General features: G+C 40.6%; 1 protein-coding gene across 2 annotated transcripts; it reads right to left on the bottom strand.

The window, feature by feature from the left end:
* Positions 1-232: 232 nt before the first annotated feature.
* Positions 233-10,845, bottom strand: LOC138613539 (overexpressed in colon carcinoma 1 protein). Of its 2 annotated transcripts, XM_069687237.1 has the most exons (5): positions 10,782-10,845; positions 5,287-5,311; positions 3,052-3,087; positions 1,622-1,701; positions 233-264 (listed from the first exon to the last, which is right to left on the bottom strand). In XM_069687237.1, the coding sequence occupies exons 1-5, from the start codon at positions 10,822-10,824 to the stop codon at positions 260-262; spliced, it is 189 nt and encodes a 62-aa protein (XP_069543338.1). In that variant the 5' UTR covers positions 10,825-10,845; the 3' UTR covers positions 233-259. The 2 variants fall into 2 exon arrangements, with proteins under 2 accessions (XP_069543338.1, XP_069543337.1); XM_069687236.1 differs by lacking the exon at positions 233-264 and having other exon boundaries at positions 1,608-1,701.
* Positions 10,846-14,432: the final 3,587 nt, after the last annotated feature.

The following is a 14,432-nucleotide window of genomic DNA, read 5'->3' as shown; positions in this document are numbered from 1 at the left end:
CTCATGACTCTGCAAGGGAGTGTCCTCAGAGCCGAGGCAAGCTGTCCACACCCCCGCTCAGTGAGAGTGTTAAAGCCTGAGATTCAGTAATGTGAGTATGCAGAAACCTGTGCCAAAAAAAGAATACAGTATTTGGCTTTTCATGTGACTCTTTTGACCAGTTAACATACTGTATATTCTAAGGGATAAAACACAGAAGAGATGTTAAGAGCTGAAAAGGCAACATTGACTACCTGTGTTGTGTTCCCTTCAGGAGCTGCTAGTCTGCAAAAAGGGGGAAAACAGAAAATCAGTGCCAGGATATTTCTTGGACATTTATTTGACACGTCTAATTCTTGTGTTTCCGTCTCAAAAAACCCACAAAAAACAAATCAATTAACTATTATATTTAAGAATCATTAGCACAAGAGCAAACCCTTTAGGACTGCAATATACAACAGCAAGGCAGTGCTTTCTTAATTTCTCAATACAAGTTACATTACTGTTTAAATGATCACAGTTTATGTTGGTTAACTATTCCCATAACTACATAAAAATGCGACCCCCTGGAGAAGAAAACCCGGTATATGAATAGTAAAGCCCATGTTGATTAAAGACCCCCTCTTTTAACCTTGTAAGCATCTCCATGTGGTGTTTTTCATCTCCATGGCTGGGCCTGTCTGCTTTTAAACTGCAGTGTACCAAGGACAGGCTGAACAACACGTTTTCAGATAGGAAGGTTTGAGATGTCACAAACCTAAGGAGCCAATCCCGTTAATGGACGGGGTGACGCTACGCATATCATTATGTGTAACCTATGGCAACCACTTTGGCGTTGCGTGAGGCAGCTGTAACTGTCATCGTAATTTTTGCAAACTCATTCTGCCTACTAACGTTAACATTACTACTACTAATTACTACATTTCAAGCTAGCTAAGTTTCAACAAGTTGCCACTAAATGATGGTAGAGACGCGTTTTGTTGTCATCTGTAATTTTATGATGAAGCGTTCCGATTCGAACATGTATGGCTGAATTACCCCGATATTACCATTTGCCATTGCGTGGCGTACAGAAGCTAACGTAGCATTCACTAGCAAGGACCACACCATCAACAGGATATGATTTAACAATTTATTGATTAATGAGGTTGATGATGATTATGCTTAGGCATGGAGAGGTTGAAAATCTTGTGGTTAGCGTTTTCGGGAAGCTTTACTGGATAAGGGGACAGAAAGAAACAGGGGTGGGAGGGAGGGCTGCAGGATACTAGAGCGGAAAAAGAAGGAGAGGGTTATGTTTGAATTTATGGGACTGCCGGAAGGGGCACCGTTGAGGTGTGGTCCTGCTCCTGAAACTTTGCTATATAGCATCAAAAATAGAAAAAATCAAAACAAGCATTCAGCTTTCTGAGTTTCTAAGAGCAGCCAAAATGTAAAAGTAACATGAACGCTCCTCATTAAGATTCAGTAAAAATAAAGGCCAAACAAAACCGACAGTGCTGCAGGCAGGCATGTGGTTTCATGAAGCGGTGCCTCAGCCACTGGGGATTATTTCTCTCCATGCCCTCAGCTGCTTCACGACAAGATGCTCATTTCCCAGAATATGGGCTGTGCAGAACAGTGGTTATTTATAGGTGTGTACCTTTATGCGTGGACTTAGACTGACTGGAAGCCACAGCGGCCAGGTCTGCAGGTAGACCTACATAGACGCCACCATAGTTCCTGAGAGGAGAGGAGAACAGTGCAGCCGTTAAAGGACAGAATAATAAAGACAGAAATAGTTAATGTGGTTCTCATTCAATCTGCTTTTAGCAAATACATTAGCTATTCTACCTCTCTGAATGTGGTTGAAAAATGACACCCCTGGGCATAATAGGCTTTGTGTTAGTTGTTATGCATTTGGTGATGAATAGGTGTCCCTGATTTTTTTTATCTCACAGTTATGCATCCTGTTTTCAGAAGTCTTTTAATAAATTGGATAATTTGAAATTGGTTTTATGTTCAGATAGTCTGTGGTTTAAATGGGATCTCTGTGTACAGCAGACGGTTTTGGCTATTGAAGGAGGCAAACAGCTAACACACCCAATATAGAATTACCTGAATATGTTTGATCTGACCTGATGATTCAACAGTCCATCCATTCGTTGCTTTTTTACGACTTACTGCCATTTTTTGTGTTTTTGTTATTGTTTGCTTTTACGTCATTTGTAAAGGTTTTTTAAAATAATAAATGTCTATTAAGTCACTATCTATCACCGTATGAGGTAACACAATGGTGATTGAGACTATGGCCCGCTGATGAAAGCCTTTGCATTTGCAGTATTACAGACTGGGTGTCTGTGGCGACTTTTGCGGAAAAAATCACAAGCGGCGCCCAGTTAGTGACGCGTTTTCCATCAGCCAGCAGTGATTGGTCTGCCAGAGAGGGTAGGCGGAGCTAAGCGGCTGCTTTTCCGGTCTCTGCAAGTGTTGCGAGTAAACAGTAATCTACTATGGCTGAACAAACAAAGAAAAGATGGATGACTACAGATACAACTAAAAAAGAAGTGAAAATCCAAAGAAAAAGAAACTAACTCGACGCTCAGATGAAGGCAAACAGTCTAAAAAGGAAAGCGACCGTCAGCCAGGAAAATCAATCGGAGCCAACCGTGGACGTCACACATGCAACACTGTCTGGATATCTGGGAAGTGTGCTCCTGCAGTTTCCGTTTATCGCCATAGGTGCCGCCATAGAGATCTTCAAGATTATGACTTTAAATAAAGGGTTAATATTTAAAACAAAGAAAATTTAAATATTCATTTGGATGTGGTGACAAAGATTAAGACTTATTTTCTCTACAATGTTTTGTTACAATTTGGACTTAGACTGAGTTAATTCCATTTACAACTGATGTTAGATGTTTCTTCTAATGAAATTTGACTCTCAACTATTTGTATGTGGTGTTCTTACAGTCATGTCAAAATGACTTAAAGAATTAAATACAATTGCTCAATACGATTAATCCCATTGATAATTGATCTAACAGCACCAGATAAATACAATTTAAGTAAATTAAAAAAATCAGCAGCTACCTTCTTTTCTCATCGTCTGCCGCAGGATCTTCTGTCCTGGTGGAGAGAAGAAGCACAGGTCAGGTCAGCTCTTAGGAGCACAAAGGACAAAAGAACACACAAAGTGATGAGACGCAGGAAACACTGGACTCAGGAAGCGGCAGAACATGTGAGGGCTGCAGCGTTAGCCCCTTAGGGAACATCGCTAATTCTGTTTCTGGAGTTGTGAACATTGATGACCAGACTGAATTTCCTGTTTGTGTTTCAGGTGGAACCAGGCGACTGAACAACATGTTTCCAATGACATCATCCTCTTTTTTTCATGTTGTTGTTTTATTTTTGTTTTTTTGGGGGGGGGGGGGGCTGACATGAAGCTGCCTCATCTAATTCACAGTTTCACTTTTTGGGGTGTGTTATTCCCTTAATCTTGTGTTTCACGACCAGTAATCTGTTTGTGCGTGTTCGTGTGTATTTTGCTGTGTAGTACAGTCCTTGGAAGCTGTGATTAACCTCGGTGAGTCAGTAGTGTGCTGTTGTCAGCTCTCGTGGGTCCTGTGCTGGCGGCTCAGATGGTTATCAACTGGTGCATATGTGCAGTACACACACACGGCAAACACATACACACTCTCCGATTCCAGGAAGTGCTTTGGAAATGCTACCCCTGCCAAAGTTTTGATGGGCGTTAGCTGGTGATGGCAAAGGACGACCTGCCCTCTGACACTGTCAAACTCATTTTTTATCAAAGCAATGATTTTATAAAATAAGACCCTGAGATGAGCTTGTTTCCTCGTCAAATGTCTGTTCATTTACTTTATTTTAAACCGCATTTTTTACTGCAGAGTTGGTGTTTATGTGGATTTTGTTAAACAGGGATGAGCTAACCCATCAAAAAACAAGTTTTTACTGCATTGATCAAACTATGGATCACCAAAGAAGTCATTCTGTCATTACACAGTATCTTAACAGTACACAAACACAATCATACACACAAATATAACTCCATGGATAATATTATTATTATATGGATTACAATAATATCCAAATCACATTAATACAAAATGATATCATCAAATATCACATGTGAAGCAAAAGAAAAGTTAGATTGTGACTTTTCTGAATACCGTGCCTCCTCTGCGCTTTTATTAACTGCCCATCTTTAATAAGCAAAATAACAGTTTATGTCTATAAGTATAAACTGAGTACATTTCTTAAAGCTCCTGTGAGGTACTTTCAGTTGTGTTGATTTTGGCGCCCCCTGTGGACAAAGCCTTACCTCTTATCTCTTTGCTGATTTTGTCCTTCACATGCTTAAGTTGTGTTTTTTTAACAAAACCCAAACCCTGCTTCTTTAACAGTCATATGTCTCACTCGCTTTACTTTTGTGCCCTAGAAAATGTAAACAAAGGCGTCGTGCAGTTAATCGCTTCGTCTGACACCAACCCCCCTACCAGCAGCTTCAGGCATTAAAAATACTATATAGAAATAATCAATCTTGTCGCTGATGATCTGGTTTGCTTTTGTAGGTCATATTGAGTAATCAGAATTAATTTCAGTCTGTTTCATAACCAGCGAAAAACAGTGATAGAAATTGACCAAATTGTAAACATTATTGCAGCAAATTCTACAGTTTTATTGTGTGTTTATAAAAGACGCACTTTTAACAAAGTAGGCTGCGTCCTTTATACCGGTGCGACTAATATACCAGTATAAAACGCAGAGAGGTATGTTATTGTGTTACGATATTTTACCCAGACGATGGCGCTATCCGGCTGTTACGTGGTGTTGTCACATCTCCACGTTTCCAGGTCCAAGCCGCTACAACGTCTCCTATCTACAATATGCTGCAGTGCTGTTTTCCTCGCTGTTTTAAGGGAGGAAAACTAACTTGATTGTTGCTAACGTCACAAGCATGCTCCGTCATGATCGCCATTGCAGCCGCCACCTCACAACAATCAACATCATTGCAAACCCGACACGGTGAAAACAGATGGTAGGCTTTAATTTGAATATAATGTTAGTTAATGATTTATTGTGCTTTAATTGTGATTGACTGTTAAATGCTACTAGATTAATATACATATTCATAAAGTTGTATAACATCAGCGCAGTACCTTGCCATATCACTTAAGTATACTGTACAAAGACTACGTGGGTGGATATATAAAGCTCCTTTGTTAAGGCCAATAGAGTGTTATGAATGTGTGAAACCTGGAGGTCACGAGTGATGAACAGTAAGAAAAAGGGTGATGTACTTACACATCTTTGGAGACTTCTGCTGGCCCTGAAAACGCATGAAAAGAAAAGAATCAACCTTCAGTGTGAAAAGGAGTCATTCAACAGCCATCGAGACACTTAAATTTAACAAAGACAGCTTCCAACAGCCTTTATATAATACAACACTACTCTGATCTGACTTATCTAACAGCTACCTGATCTCTGTGTCAAGACATGTTGCGGAAATCAATTAACAACTAACACTTAGGATAACACTGTTAAATTGATCAGAGTGACTAAAGGGGAGGCGTTGACCCTCCGCTGGCAGTGATTTAGAGAGATCGTGTGGTCAGCCTTAAAGAGCGCTCAATGGACCTCCTCCTCTTATCAGGGCAGGAACCATGCCAGGCTTCACAGGAGGTGAGTCTACATATGACCACCTGTTTGTTAAGGCTGCATGTAAATCAACCAAAGATTACATAACCTGCTGTATTATGTGTCTTTTAATGTAGCTAATACATTCAAAATGCCTCAATGTCTAAGGACGCTGGTATAACTACAGGATATACAAGTTTATCCACATTAAAATGTGTTCTTACACTACTAAAGTATCAGCAGCTAACAGGTTTAAAAGTAATTAATGGAACCTTAATTTTATATTTTGACAAAATAATGGAGAAACTCTTTAATAAAGTAAGTTGCAAAATGTTCATACCAAAATATCTGCAAAATGTTCCCTGACAACACATTTAAGTTCCTAAAATATTTCCTCATGGCATGTAAAGCAAGGTTAACCTTTTTCATGGTTATGTGAGGCCAGACCTTCCCAGTTTTCCAGCTTCTTTTGGGGGATCCTGAGGGGTTCCCAGGCCTGACTAGCAATGTAACCCTCCCCCAGCATGTTAACGGTCAACCCTGGGGTGTAGTTGGACATGTACAGAAAACTTAAAGGGAAGGCCGCCAGGATGCATCCTAATCAGATGCACAAACGACCACTGCTAGCTCATTTGGTTATATGAAGGTGACTGCACATGGCCCAGACAACGCCCAACTCACCTCAACATTCTAAAGTTGGAAGTAGCTGGTTGCAGTCTTAGGTCCCGATCAGACAGAGCGCGTTTTGCAGGCTATAAAACGCGAGGTGCACCATACTGTCTTTTTTGTTGAAGCCTACAGTTTGAAACAGAGCAGCTTGGTGTACCTTTTTTTTCTACTGTTGTTAAGGCAACCATCGAATCATTAGCTGTCATTAACTGCTGCTAATTCGCGTTCTGTCTGATCAGCCCTTAGAATGTTCCAAAGGCCAACTGCCAGCTCCACATTGCCCAGACATCAGCTGACAGGACAGACTTTCGTTGCCTACTTTCTCTTATTTAAGTGCTTTATTTTACATGGATGAAGGTCGTGCGTACTGATGTTCCACATGCAAGTATAGGCTAGCTATTAAGGGAACGCACTCTCAGAATGTTGCGGTTTGTTGGGAAAAGGCGCACATTGGTCCGACTTGCCACAACTCCACCAAACCCTGATGGACATGTAGAACTCCAACAACTCCATCCGACAAACAAAGACTGTCATTGCACACTGACCCAACAGTTGGTGTTGGTTGGAGTTTATTAGTGTTTGCCTGGGCAGTGTGTAGCCACCTTAAGGTTGATCCAAGCCAACCAGCAGAGGAAACTCATTTCAGTGGCTTGTATCCGCGATCTGTAAGCCTCTAGCAATAGCTCATACCATTGGTTGAGGGTTTAGACATAAATCCACTGGGGTAAATCCTAGCTTTGCTTTCCAGCTCAGCTACCTCTCCACAACATTCACTGCAATGAGTGATTATTGCTGCCACTGCAGATATCAGTTTGTTAATCTCCCTAGTCATCCTACCATTTTGTAAACAAGACCCCAATTTTCTTTAAGCCCTTCACTTGAGGCATTAACTCGTTCCTCAATGGATACAGACATTTTATTGTTTTAACGGACTAAGACTGAGTTGCTGACTGTCATCCCAACAGCTTCATACTCAGCTGCACAGTGCCCCAGTGTGTCCTGAAGGTCACAGTTTGATAAGCCAACAGAATCACATCATCTGCAAAAAGGCAGAGATGCAATGCTGTTCCACAAACTGAACTTCGAGATCGTGGCCAAGAACATTACTGATGTAATTGTAGACTAAGGACAACTGTTGTAGAGGCCCACTAGGAAATGTATTTGACACACTTTTTTGACACACAAGGACAGAATGGCTTGCTGCATACCCCGTTCTCCACAGTACCTACACACAGGGCTCTCAAGTGGACATAGTCTGAGGCCTTCTTCAGGTCCTCAAAACACATGTAGAGTGGATGAGCAAACTCCCATGACCCTCCCAGTAATGCTGTAGTGGTAAAGACCTGCTCCACTGTTCCAAGTCCAAGGCAGCATCCGCATTGGTTCTCCAGTACCTGGGGCTGGACACTCAGATGGAGCCTCCTTTCCAGCACCCTGGAATTACCTTTCCTGTGGAGACTGAATATTTGAATACCCCAATAATTGGAGCACATGCTCTGGTCCTCATTTATCTTAAACTGGGGACACCACCAAGTACTCCACTCCTGTCTTGGACTTCCAACAACACAGTGCCTGTTTTCCCCTACTGAGTTGTTAAGCAGTTTCCAGGAACTTCCTTGAGGCCAATGAGTGCTGAAGTATGCAATACATCCACAAAAGTGTATAGGCTCTTTGCGCTTTCTAAACAGTTGCCTTTTTCAGTTCTCCCAACTTGCCCCTGAGTGGTAACAAAGAATTTGCTGTCAACCAAAATAAGGCATAATGTGTAAAATGTCTCGAATGATACCCGTTGTGCCCGTCCTAATGCTGTTTGATTATGGTCCAACAACAGCTCATTCTCTGCTGAGCCACAGGCAGTCTACTGAGCTTGATTTGAATCAAAATGAGATCATAACACATACAGTTTCAGGATAATCCAACTTCCTGCCTTAGCATACATCATGACATTCACAACAGCGGGGGCAACAAAAGGCTTAATTCTGCTCTTACGCATCGTGTCAGTGTAGAAATGTGCCTTGAAACGACGCTACAAGAATAACATGCAGCGACCTTTAACTGGAGAATCTACATTACATAGAAATACAAGGAATTTCATCCTTGAGACAGGAACGAGGGACTTCTTTCACAGAAACTGTTCGAGTCTGCTGACAGGACACAGGAGCCCATTCAGTAGCCTGACAAAAGCGCATTTATATCCAAGGGTGTACATCTGGGTGCATAAGGCTAAGGATGAGCAGTGTGATAAAGAAAGTACTGAGGCGGTCACTACAGCTTGAAATTGTTCTCCTATAACTTGAATTTATAGCTTTCTGAGTAACAGTATATATACATGATAGAAAATGTGCTGGAAACAAAATGCTTAAAATAAATGGTAACTCTTTAAGCCGAACAATATAGCATTTGTAAGCATTATAAATGAGCACTTCAAATATAGATTATAGCATAATACACATTATAATGTTTGATGTAGTTATTTTTAGCTATAAATGCAAGTTCAATTTTTTTATGCTTAGAATTTCAGTAATTAAAGCTCCTGTGAGGAACTTTCAGTTTGTGTTGATCTTGGCGCCCCCTGTGGACAAAGCCGTACCTCTTATCTCGTTGCTGATTTTGTCCTGTACATGTGGTGTTTTTTAACAAAAAATCTCATCCTGCTTTCTTTAACAGTCATATGTATCACTCACTTGGAAAATGTAAACAAAGGCAGCGTACAGTTAACCGCTTTGTCTGACACCCACCCCCCCCCGCCAGCAGTTTCAGGCATAAAAATAACTATATAGAAATAATCAGTCTTGACACTGATGGTCTGGTTTGCATTTGCAGGTCATATAGAGTAATCAGAATAAATTTCAGTCTGTTTCATAACCAGCGAAAAACTCCTCACGGGAGCTTTAAGGGGGGCAATAGTTGTTGGAAAATACATTTATCCACTCAGTTCTGATACGAATACGTTATCGAGTGTTATAACTGTTGTATATTTATATATGCTGCTTATTAAAGCTAAACAGGCAGGGTAGAAATATTTCAACCAGAAGATACTACTTATAATATAATAGGAGCAGGAGGTGCTTCTATCTTAACGCAGCAGAAAATAATTATAATAATAATAATGTAGGAAAGCGTGTCCTTTGGCCTGGTGTCAGCTGGCGCGGACAAACAAATGCAGCCACTAGTCCACATTTGTCAAAGTGACAGCATGTCATAGTCCTTGACACTGTGCTGAGAGCTGACCTCTAAGACCGAGAAGAAAAATGGATAGGACTTGCTCCGCAGAAAATGAACACAGCTGCTGCTCTGTCCTTCACAGACAAACAAGCCACAGTCATAACAAACTCAGACACCTACTGAGATGTTGTTTGCAGACTAGCGTAGCCTCTAAGTAGATCAAATTTGAAGGAAAAGGCAACAGCGAGTTTCATTTCCCGGTAGCTGTCTGTGGCTCTAATAACACGCCTGGCGTGCACTGATTAGGCACCTGCGAGCACACACACATTTACACAAGCAAAAAAACACACACCACACTGCTTTAATGGGCAGTGGTGGTGAGGTAATCTTGCAGATACTTTAATCTAATTATTACCTTAATTTGCCTGTGGTGCTAAGAGATTTGCTGATTTAAAAAAAGGTATCAGCCTCAATCAACAGAGAGATGTGTTACATGAGGACAAGCCAAAATGAGGCAGGGAATCCGGACGAGCATCAGTAAAACAACAGGTTTACAGTATTTTTTCCATTCTCTGGGCTTTTATGAATGAAACCTGGCCATTGATGGAGTGTTTCCAAAGCTGCACAACCAGCATCAGTCATGAGGGGAGACAAAGACGCTTTAAATGACGCTGAAAATGCTCGCTTTTCATCCTGAAAATCCATGGAAACCAGCACAAACACACAAAAGAAAGAGCACACACACGTAAAACACAGAAAGAAACACCAGTGACCTACCTACTGTCACCAAGGTAGGTGTTACCATTGTAATCACAGTATCAGGGTCATCAGATGCATCAAAGCAGCACATTTCTGAGGCTACTCCTAATGGGGTGTCCTTCTACCAGCATATGGGAGACCCTTCATGATCGACAAACCAGCCATAAGGAAACCTCCGAACGCACGTTCAAACGCTGACACACTTCAGTCGGAGCCAGTTTATCACAAACTGATTTGCACAGAGGAGATCATTTTTACATACATTCTGAAGCACAAACATACCTGCCCATTTATTTCCTCATGAATGGAATCAAGACATTAAAAGCACCATGCACACACGCTGATTACGCACACACACACACGGACACATCTGGGAATATACACCGAATGCAAGGGTAATCATGACACACTTCATTTACATTCAAAACACTCTCTACCCTTGTTGCAGAGCCCAGTGGCAACTCTCTCATCCATTATCACACCCACACACCCACACACACACATACATGAAATCCAGATGCACGCACACACACACACACACACATACATGTTCCTTAAAAAACACTTACCCCCTCCTGAGGTGCTGGTGGCTGAGGAATTGCCACAACCCATTTTGCATCGATGCAGCCACAGTCCAAGCAGAGCGGAGACGTTCAAGAAGAAGGAGAAGAAGGAGAGGAGGGAAACCCCAAACGCATGGGGGAGAAAGGGAGGAAAAAGAGAGGGAGAGAAAGAAGGGGGAAGGTCAAAGAAATGTCTCTGCACTGTAACACAGGGATTTCCTCTGGTCGTGTCCCCCCCTCTCCTGTCTCTTCAGTCTTCCTCCTCTCTGCAATGCAATGGAGAGCTACAGGAGTGAAGTGAAAGCATGGTGAGAGAGGCTTTTATACACACACACTCACCGGGAGAGAACGCGAGAGGAGGATGCTCTGCCCTCACATGATTTGCTCTTTTCCTCCACCCTGACATGGTTGCTCGGGAAACCAGGGGGAAAGGAGGCGGAGGGTCGGGTGGGACTCGCCCAATAGGAAGCTTCCTATTTATATAAAGGTGGGAAAAAAAGAAATTTGTTTAAGGGGCATCAATTTACGAGGCAGAGTGTGTGACATCCTGTAGAATCCTCAGATTGTCTTGGAACAATGAGGACCTTCATTCATGCTGTTCATACTCACGCACATCTCACTTGTTTGACTCGTGTCGACAAGCATGAAAGAAGTCTTTTTCGCGAAACAAGTTCAAGGGTCAAGCTAGGTCACGTTAAAGCACCCAATTAATCTCAGTACAACTCTTTCCCTGTGTGTATCAGTTGTATGCTCTGACGAGGATTAAAGCGGTCATATGAGTAGAGCTCACACGGCAGGATGCATTACATTAGCAGTCTCCAGGGAAAATACTTCTCACATTCAGTCATTGGTGTTATTTTATGATGGTAAGAAGTCTGTCTGGCTGTGAGTCAAAATGAGAAGTTTTCAGTGACAAAATGCGCCGACAGAGCCTCAGAACAAAAATGTAATCAGAATTTCTCCTCCTCGTTTTGTGTGATCAAAAGGTTACTTCGGGTTCCCACTGATTACAATACAAGCAATCACAATTAAAAAATGCTGCTTACAAGTGAATGATACCATCTACTCGAACAAAATCAAGGGATCTCTCATACAGTCTCATACAGTAAACAGTAGAGGTACTACAAGATGAGTACATCTTTATCATGATGTAGATGTATGCAATCAGACAGCATTCAATCAAACATAAAGGAAAACAAAAAACAAACATGTATTTGCCTCCTGGCAGTGTGTTGATGGAGAAGATCTTTTACATCCAGGAACTTCTCTTCAAGGAACTAAATGGTTCCAGTGGCCCATTGTTGTCTGCGTTTCCACAGCGGCCTAAAGTCCCGGGAAGATTAGGCAAATCAAGCCAAGGACATATGCAGAAGTAATAAAAGTAACTGCAATACACCACCAATCCAGTAGGTGGCGGTAAGAAGAACATCAGTGTCATCAATTGTGCAACATGGAGGAGGTTCAACTTTTAACTTTTTTTGATCATGCTTTATTGCATTGATAACAGTTGATCGATAACGATGATAACAGTGAGGTTGCAGCTACAGTCTTTTAAACATAGTGGGTGAAATGAAATGCTGCAAGTACTCGACCAATCAGAATTTATCAGCACTGCAGGCCCCGCCCTGAAAGTTCCTGGACCTTTCCTGGACCTCCCTGACTTTTCAGGGGGTAAATTAATTACCCCGGAACTAAATTTAGACACTAGTTCCTGCTATCGAAACGCAGTTACTCAAAGGGTTCCTAGTTCCTCTGGAAAGTTCCTGCTGTTGAAAAGCACTTTAAGATTTTTTGTGAAATAACTTACAGACGATAATGAAATTTGACACATCTATGCCTCCCACAGGACAAATTGTAGTAATTTTGACGATCCATTAGCTTAATTTTGGCACAAGTTACTTAAACTAAACTAAACACATTACCATCATCAGCAGCAGCAGCAGCTGCTGTACTTGGTGTTTCATGTTGACTAGCAAGAATAATTGTGCTAACATGCTAATTTAAGACGGTTAATGTTGAAGCAACAATTATACCAGTTAAACCAAACATGCTAGCATCACGTGAGCATTTTAGCATGTTACCATATTAGCATATAGCTTAAAGCATAACTGTGACTTAGCAGTCAGGGATGCTAGCTTTGGAGATACAATTTTGGCCAAATGGGGTAACTCAATTTTCTACAAAGGGTAAGTGCACATCAATTGAATATAATGTTATGTTCTTGTAAGCTGCAATGTACTGTCCCAGTCACAAACTTTAGCACTCTAACAATTCTTCTCTACTTTCTCCTGAGAGTTTGTTACCTCGGTCAGCTGAATCACTGCTTTGTTTAATCCAGGTTGGTCCTCCTGACATTAAGCATCTCTTTTTATAGGCCACACTCTGCCAGACAAGCAAACACAATTAATTATAAAAGTCAGTACTGAAATGCCTTATCTAATTTAGAGCCTCAACTTTACCAATTAAACAACTCAGGTTCACTGGGGAGGAAGGAACGCGCTCCTGCTCATGCTGCAACGCTTGTCACAGCCCGCCTAAATTATTAAGACACAACACAACAAGATGTGACATTGGATTATAAAGTGGCTCTGAAAGCTTCTAAAATAAGATTATATTGCATTGAAAAACAATACAGTAACTATTTCTTTTGCTGATGTTTTATGAGAAACATTTTTTAAATTTTATATTAGTTTAAGTTCTGTCTTAAGATTATTGGATGAGATTTTTGGTTGGTGATTTTGGGTATGAGCCCCAAATTACATTTAAATCCTTTATAGAAGTTAAAAAAAGAGAGGTGATGTTTCAACTTTGCTACAGAAAACAGTTTTTACTGGTGTATTTATTGTTCAGTGCACTTCATCAAGTTATCTATTTATAAATCAATACCATAAATCCATTTTCAGACATGACTCAGCATTTAAAACTTAATCTACATTTTACTTGAAGATTCTAACTTGATTTAACTTTAGGCTTTGAGTAGCTAGTTTTTAGTCCAATACATTCAATGTTGATTTTATTGACATTAAGTACACAAACATAAGATTAGCTTATAAATATGGTGTATTGCTTTACATTAATTGCCCAATATTTGATCAAAATCCGATTATTTGTATTAAGAATGTAATGGACTATAAACAATGGCCATGAAAGGGGACATGCCCCCTTAATAATGAGTCATTTCTATTTTTACGAACACATTTTGAACGCAGACCGTTTGTTGCAATGTAGCAATGCAGTGGCTATTTAACATTTAACAAATCTGAACCCTACTTCTGTTTAAATATAAAATAATTGTTATGTTAGATAATTAATCGACCAATAAGATATGGTATCATTCGAAATTACAATAGTATTAACTAATGTTATACATTCTTCAGTGTTATGTTGTTTTACGGGACAAATGTTTGAAATGTATTTCTTCAATTTATAGATTTATCTATGCAATTCTTTAAATGTCCACATGGGGTCACTGTTGATGCTAAAATGATTGAACGTTAGTCGTCCTTCCCCTTTAATAACTTACTGCTGTGCTATAAAACACATATTCAAAAGGAATGTGAACTATATATAAAGCGGTACAAATATAGATTTTTTTTTGTGTTAAAGCGAAGCTGTTTTTTTTCTTCTGTTTACTAGTTGTTCCTAAGGTTGTGGATG

The sequence above is a fragment of the Semicossyphus pulcher genome, unplaced genomic scaffold, assembly GCF_022749685.1.
Source record: "Semicossyphus pulcher isolate SPU_LCO1_2020_fin unplaced genomic scaffold, fSemPul1.0.p SCAF_8, whole genome shotgun sequence".
Lineage (NCBI taxonomy): Eukaryota > Metazoa > Chordata > Actinopteri > Labriformes > Labridae > Semicossyphus > Semicossyphus pulcher.
The sequence above is the reverse complement of the archived record's forward strand: the minus strand, read 5'-3'. Positions and strand labels throughout refer to the sequence as shown.

What these genes read in the sequence shown, in the direction of transcription:
- LOC138613539 (XM_069687236.1), bottom strand. Translation starts at nt 10,824, where the DNA reads ATGGGTTGTGGCAATTCCTCAGCCACCAGCACCTCAGGAGGGG. An exon ending in CACCAGCACCTCAGGAGGGG is followed by an intron (nt 5,312 to 10,781) that starts GTAAGTGTTTTT and finishes ATGCGTTTTCAG; the next exon opens with GGCCAGCAGAAGTCTCCAAA. An exon ending in GCAGACGATGAGAAAAGAAG is followed by an intron (nt 1,702 to 3,051) that starts GTAGCTGCTGAT and finishes CTCTCCTCTCAG; the next exon opens with GAACTATGGTGGCGTCTATG.